The 7,533-nt window shown below is 37.3% G+C and overlaps 1 protein-coding gene across 1 annotated transcript; it reads right to left on the bottom strand.

Annotated features, from left to right (window-relative positions):
• Positions 1 to 3,056: 3,056 nt before the first annotated feature.
• On the bottom strand, positions 3,057 to 4,206 carry LOC116113552 (COX assembly mitochondrial protein 2 homolog). The gene is made up of 3 exons (XM_031399699.1): positions 4,162 to 4,206; positions 3,287 to 3,391; positions 3,057 to 3,191 (listed from the first exon to the last, which is right to left on the bottom strand). The coding sequence occupies exons 1-3, from the start codon at positions 4,204 to 4,206 to the stop codon at positions 3,096 to 3,098; spliced, it is 246 nt and encodes an 81-aa protein (XP_031255559.1). The 3' UTR covers positions 3,057 to 3,095.
• Between the last annotated feature and the right edge of the window lie 3,327 nt (positions 4,207 to 7,533).

The following is a 7,533-nucleotide window of genomic DNA, read 5'->3' as shown; positions in this document are numbered from 1 at the left end:
TCTCTCAACTTGCCTCTTTTCCCAAGTAGCTCCTTCCGACATCCCTACTAATCGCAATCCTTTTAGAGCTTGGATTGTAAATTTGGTAGGCTTTAGACTGGCTGCTGTATCCAATTATGATGCCTACTTCAACCTTCTCATCCAACTTAGTTCTTTTGTTTGCTGGAACAAACACATAACACACACTTCCAAATACTTTCAAATGATCCACATTTGGCTTGACACCATACCAGGCTTCAAAGGGAGTCTTGTTGTCAAGTGCTTTGATTGGTAACCGATTAAGAAGATAGATCCCTGTGTTGACAGCTTCTGCCCAGAAAATTTTGGGCAAATTTTTTTCAATCATCATGCACCAAGCCATTTCCATCACTATCCTATTCTTTCTCTTACTCACTCCATTTTGTTGTGGAGTGTATGGACTGCTGAACTGATGCCAAATTCTAGCCCCTTTGCATGCTTCTTCAAACTCATTGGATGTATACTCTCCACCATTATCACTTCTCAAGGTTTTGAGTGTCAAACCTGTTTGGTTTTCAACCAACAGCTTGAACCTTTGGAATATAGCAGCTACCTCACATTTTTGGTTCAAGGAATGCACCCATGTCATCCTAAAAAAATCATCTATGAAAAGGATGAAATATCTACTTCCACTTAGTGAAGTTTGCTGCATTGGACCACACACATCAGTGTGCACAAGTTGGAGCTTTTCACTTGCTCTCCAAGCTTTATTTGTAGGGAATAAAGGCCTGCTAAGTTTGCCAAATTGGTAGGTTTTGCACAATCCTTCACCTTGGTCTATTTCGGGTAGGTTATGGACAAGGTTTTTGTGTTTAAGTTCCTTGAGGGCATGATAATGAAAGTGTCCAAATCTCCTATGCCACAACTCTGAATCATCTATCCTAGCTGAGTAGTTTTGAAAAGCAACCTTTCCCCATTCTATAGGAAAACCTTTTCCTTGCATTCTAACCTTCATCAATTCAGTCCTATCACTCTCTAAAATAACACTAGTAAGGTCCTTGAAATGCAGAGAATAATTTTTCTCTAACATTTGCCCTACACTAAGTAGGCTCAAACTGATTTTAGGCACAAACAAAACATCAGCTATGAGTTTAGTACCTGTTTTGGTTTAGACAGCAACATCACCTTTGCCTTTCACCTCCAGCAGTTCACCATTTCCCACCTTCACCTTGGATTGGTAACCCTCATCTAGGCTCACGAAATTGCTAGCATTTGGGATCATATGGTTGATGCAGCCACTGTTAATCAACCACACTTCAGGGCTACTTGCAACCCTGCATTTAGAGACCACAAACAGCTGCTCTATACTCTCCTCTGTCTGCTGGGAACTTTCCATAACTTGAGCTTACTGTTCCTGCTGATTCCCTTTGTTCTTAAACACTCTTTCAATGTGCCCAAATTGTTTACAAGACCTGCATTGAATGCTAGGCCTGAACCAACATCTATTTTCAGAGTGGTTCTTTTTCCTACAGTGAGGACAAGGAGCAAAAGTTCTTGCAACACCCACATTCTTTCCTCCTTGATTACTCAGCTTTTCTTTCCCCTTCTTCTCTCCAGCGTACCTCCTGCTTTCCCCTTGAAATCCCTTCTTTTTTTGACTTGCAAACATAGCTCCTTCACCCAAATCTTCCTACCTTGGCAGCCTTCTCTGTTCTTGTGCTTGAAGGGAATGCACAAGTTCAGCTAGGCTGATCTGGGACAGATCTTTTGAGTCTTCAAGTGAGGAGATTTTTGCTTCAAATCTTTCGGGTAAACTAACCAAAACCTTCTCACAATCCTCTGATTAGTCAGCTCCTCCCTAAGCAACTTAATCTTGTTTACAACATTCATTAATCTATCTACATACTCCTTGACATTTTCAGTTTCTTGCATTTTGAGCACTTCAAACTCTCTCCTTAAGTTAAGGATCTGCATGTTCTTGGTTTGGCTACTTCCCCCAAACTCCTCCTTGAGCTTGTCCCAAGCTTCTTTAGGAGTATCACAAGCCATTATCCTGGAGAAGACCTGGTCAGTTACTGCAGAATGGATGCAAGAGAGTGCTCTTGGAGCCTTTACAACCTCCTCTTCATGTATCCTAATCTGATTCAGTGTTGGGTTTGCTCCAAGTTAAGGGACTTGTCTCTCTTCCTCCATATATTTCCATAAGGAATGGCCTCTCAAATAGGTTTTCATTTTGACAGCCCAAACATGGTACTACTCACCATTGAAGATAGGTGTAGAAAGAGGTGCTAGATTTGTTGCCATGGAGGAGATCTTAAGGGAGTTGAGGTTTTTTGGTTTTGAGGATTATGGTGGCTCTGACACCAAATGATGGTTTTGGAGCTGGAGAATTCTAAGGAAAATGTAGCTGTTATGTTAGGTCACACACACACTCAAGAATGTTTCACATGGGAATTGTCTTTCATTGAACAGAAATGCTGAATATAAACATGGTTTGCACTGCAGTTACACCTACTCTGCAGCAGACTTACAATCAAAATTAAACAGCCATACTTTACTAACTACTACAGACACATCACATTACATTAACACCTAATCAACAGCAAAAATCAAGCTGAATTCACCTAAGATGTTTATCATAAAATATAAGAAAATCTGATGCATAACAGAAGAGACAAATTCCAATAGAATTCCAGTTTTGTCGCCAGAACATGGAGCTCTAGTACTTCAAAAAATTAACCAACTTCATGAGCTTCGAGCATAATATCATTTGATCAACACAATCAACCACTGGTCGTTCATAAAATCTTATCTTGCTACTACTAAATTAAACTGCAAAATTAATGCTAAAAAAGCCACCAAAAAGTACTCAAAAGGGAATCAGAACATAAGGGTCCACATCACTATCACATGTGCTATTATATTTCATTTGAGAAACAATATAGAATGTCTATAGATATACAATAATACAAATTTAGTAAGAGTCATAAATTGTTGTGTATATTTTCTAGAAGAGAACAAAACTACCAAAAATTCAATACTTAAAGAAGCACATTACCTGAATAATCCTTGAAGGTTTATTAGGTCACTAAACCAATAATTATAAACTGTGACCTGCTATGCAGTAACAATCAACATTAAGCTTCTGCTTCAGCATTTTCCTTCCTCAATGCTTGAAGCCTTTCTCTCAATTTCGTACTCTCCTCGAAGTTCGCCTTGCTCTTCACCGCTTTCTGCGAAATAAACTCAAGGTTTTACCACAAAACATATATGGATTTCAACCAGACAAACAGAAACAAAAAAGTGTTATACAGTCAATATAACTCACTTCTTGTCGGAAACGTCGATCAAGCTTTATTTTGAGTTTTGTACACTCGCCAAAGAATTTCCCAATAGGATGGTCTATATGACATTTCTGAAACTCCTTAATAATCTGATATTCAATGCAGACCAAAATTAAATAAACTTCTAGTTATAAATTATATCTAGTGTGCATTGAGAAATACTTCATTCAAAAGTGTTGTTTTAAACCAATTTTGTAGTGTTTAAGTCATGCATTTTGAAGTGCATTTATAGAAAGCACTTTCAAGTGAAAACACCTTAAATGTTCATAAACCTGGCTGCGCTTTTCTCTATTGCACACCAAATTCTACAAAGTAAACACAAAAGGGGGACTGCCCAAAGAACCGCCAAGTGTGTTTGAAAGTACTTCAATAGAAAACACTTTTGAGCAAATAAACCTAAAAGCCCTTTTTATTTAGGAGAAAAACAACAAAACGGAATTGCCAAAACAACTCCAAAAATTTATTTCAAAGCACTTCTATTGAAACACTATTGAAAAAATAAACGCAGAAGCACTTTTTTTATTAAGATTAAAAAAGTGAAATTGCTAAACGAACTCCAAATCTGTTTCAGAACTCCAAATATGTTTCAAAGTACATATAAGACAACATTTTTGAGCAAAACAGTTTACGTAAAACACCAGAAAATTCTCTACCACGAAGCGCTTCTGTCTAATACCAACCAAAACACTACAAAAAATACACACACACACAAAAAAACACTTTTTGAAATTGGGAAAAGCACTTTCAGATGCACCCTTTTAGCCAATCTTTACTAAGTAGGTGGTTTTGCAGAAACATCAACAATCAAAAGCACTTGCTAAACCACAAAATAAATAAAAACAAAGGCAATAAAACTCACTTCAGTACACATGGGGTGTCTATGCAACGTCAAAGGAGGATGCATATTCTTCTTTTTCTCTAATTTATATGAAAAAAAAATTACAAAAAATTAAAAAAAAATCAATACAATAAATTAACAGCAAATCAACAGAGAAAGAGGGGTGGAACGCACTGTTTTGGTCTATTAATGGCGGGTAATTTGCTGTTTCTTCTGTCTTACAGGTGGTGAGGCAGAGAGATAAGCTAGACGGAGTGCGAAACGAGGAAATTTAACTCCCCGGACATCCCAAGTTTGCATATAACAAAATCACCCTCAAAATCTTTTTGATTTTTTTTTAATTTAGAAAAGATACTTGGCACACTTAGGATTCAATAAACATGTAAAATAGGTTAAACTAAAAAGATTTAAACATATATGGGTAAAATCATAATTAGCAAAAGTTATTTAAATTTTGAAATTTGAAAATGAGCCCCCACCCTTCAAAATTGCTTAATCGAGCCATATACCCAAAAAACGACTGACGAACACTATTCCTTTCTCTGCGATTTCCGGTGACTATAGTGCCTAAATTCTAGCAAATTTTCAATCATAAAGCTTCCTTACACGAAACAATGGCTGACATTCACAAAGAGAAGGAAAACCCAACCCCACTTTGAATCCTAGACTTCGGCAGCGCCAACAGTTCAAAGGCTGTCGAAGACGACGCTTTGGTTGATCATCTGATGAGTAAAGGTGGTCCACAGGCAGAGGAGATGACGGTGGCACAAGAACAAAGAGAAGAATCAGAAATGGTTCTGAAGAGGAGGACGCCGACAAGAATGCATGCGAGGAGGAGGACGCTGGTGAAGAAATGGTACGTTTTTAACTTGTTTTTTTTAATTAGATGAGAAAATGGATTGATTTGTGCAAATTTGGGGGAGATGTGGTTGCGGCGTTTTGTCGAGTAGTCAGCGGGCATTGGTGGAGTGGCTTTGTTTGGGTTCCAGAGGATAGGGGAAGGCAAGGGAGGCCGTAAGAAGGTTGTTTCAGGGAGTTTGGTAGGCTGGGGATGGCAGGAGGTGGTCGAAATTCATGGGCTGTAGGGTTGGCCTGCATATTGGCAAGGCTGGCCATGCACAACGTGCATAGCGTTGCGCACGCTGTGCGAGGCCAGCCTTACCAATATGGGCTTTCATGATTGTTGGCTATGATTGTACCAAACAATCATGCAAGCCCTACAGTAGGGCTGCAGGGGTTGCATGATTGTTTGCAGGGCTAGCTATGATTGTTGTGTTAGAAGTGTTAAATTGCAGGGCTGGCTATGATGCATTAGATTTTTCGTTGCTTTATTATATAACGGGCAAATTACTTTCTTTGTTATATTTTGATTGAATGTCAAAACATTAGATGATTGAAGGACAAATATTAAATCTCATTATAAGATTAGGCAGCTTATTATTAGAAGAAGGTCACTACTTTTAGGTTGGCTCACCATCACCACTCAACTTTATACCATAATTTCTAAATCAAACAGAACCAAGGAAACCACAAAAAACCTTTCTTTAATTTTGGACTCAGGATAAAATATTTATTCTCCTTTTCCCATCATTTATACAAAGGGTTTAAGCTTTGGTTAGGTTTGGTGAAAAAAGATTAGAAAAAAATTACAAAGTAAATTTCTATTTAATAATATAAGGCTTAAAAGAGTTTCACAGGAGTTTGAATAACATCACTCAAAAGCTTTCTGAATTGTTTATGTGATGATGGGCTCATCAGCCCATTACATTCTCTTGTAATCTTGTTAGAGGTAATATTATTAAGTGGAAGACTAAGTTTGCATGCTTGCTTTTCAATTGATGCTTCAGTTGAGTTTTAGTTTAATGATGTTTTAGATGTGTTTTGAGTTGTTAACTGTTGTGATGGCAGGATTAGTAATGAGTTGTGCAGTATGGTTTTTATGTTCATTTACATTGTATGATGCTCCCTTTTTTTTTTTTTTTTTTGGTCATAAACTTGAATGTTAGTAAACAGTCCTGTATACGCAGCGGAAACAAAAATTATAATATATAACAGGATCGTTTACATGAGCCAAGATCAAGGGTATGATTTTACAATTTTATCATAATAATAATCTGCAGAAATATTAAACATGAGTTAAGAGAAACAAACGCACGTTGGAGGCTCCTCCACGATCGCCGCAGTGACGGGTTATATCGCCGCGACGAGTGCTGTTTTTCATACAGCGCTCATCCAGAGGACGATCGCCGCGACAATGGATTATATCACCGTGGCGATGGGTTATATCACCGCGGCGAGCGCTGGTTTCGTCACCAACACCAGCGTGAACAATGTTCGCTGCAGCGATGAGTTATATCACTGCGGCGAGCGTACACAGATCTGTAGCTCCGGATCTGTTCATACAGTAACCAAAAACACTCTAAATGGATTTTGCAATCAATCAAACACATTGATCTCAACAAAAATCCACCAACCATTATACCAAACCAGCAGATCATCAACAAATTAAATTAATCGATTAATCAGTTTCTTAAAACATGTTTTTTAAGACAGATTTTCAGCAGATTCAATGTGGCAACATATCATCAATCAAACGCATGTTATCAACCATCCATTTAAAAATTGTAAAATTCAGTACCCTAGGCTCTGATACCACTGTTAGTAAACGGTCCCGTATACGCAGCGGAAACAAAAATTATAATATATAACAGGATCGTTTACATGAGCCAAGATCAAGGGTATGATTTTACAATTTTATCATAATAATAATCTGCAAAAATATTAAACATGAGTTAAGAGAAACAAACGCACGTTGGAGGCTCCTCCACGATTGTCTTTGAACGTTTTGCTACTGATCCAAGTGTAGGATCGAACCTGCGTAGTCCACACGAAGACAATCTCAAAAAGAACCAAAGAGGGATTTGCTAGATCCTCTTTGGCTTCAAGATTAAGAAGAAAAACAAATCAATTGAAATTGATTTTAGGCAATCTTGTTTCTACCGTGGGAGTGTTTTTCCAAAAGGGGCTACTGTATTTTTCAAAGGAAAAATCATATCTAATTTAATTAACACATTTTTCTTTTATAGTTAATTAAGTTGCCCTAATCCCATACAGAATAGGCTTGGGCTTCAACCCAAACGCCCCATGTTGCCAAACACTCCCAATTTGATTTATTTTATTTTCCATCATTATCTCAATTAAAATCAGTTAATATATATTTAAATATATATTAACATTTAAAAATAATGATAATATATTTAAATATGTGCGAACACACATTTAAACGTAATTTCACTTATTTAATTTTTCTAACAAATTAAATAAAGGCTACGACCTCAGCAAATTTAATTGCACTGTGAAATTACCAAAATACCCTTTCGCCTTAAACGACGA

Source organism: Pistacia vera, unplaced genomic scaffold (genome assembly GCF_008641045.1).
Source record: "Pistacia vera cultivar Batoury unplaced genomic scaffold, PisVer_v2 Contig683, whole genome shotgun sequence".
NCBI lineage: Eukaryota > Viridiplantae > Streptophyta > Magnoliopsida > Sapindales > Anacardiaceae > Pistacia > Pistacia vera.
This window is presented reverse-complemented; position numbering and strand designations above follow the sequence as displayed.

What these genes read in the sequence shown, in the direction of transcription:
- LOC116113552 (XM_031399699.1), bottom strand. Translation starts at nt 4,206, where the DNA reads ATGCATCCTCCTTTGACGTTGCATAGACACCCCATGTGTACTGAA. An exon ending in GACACCCCATGTGTACTGAA is followed by an intron (nt 3,392 to 4,161) that starts GTGAGTTTTATT and finishes ATTGAATATCAG; the next exon opens with ATTATTAAGGAGTTTCAGAA. An exon ending in ATCGACGTTTCCGACAAGAA is followed by an intron (nt 3,192 to 3,286) that starts GTGAGTTATATT and finishes TTTATTTCGCAG; the next exon opens with AAAGCGGTGAAGAGCAAGGC.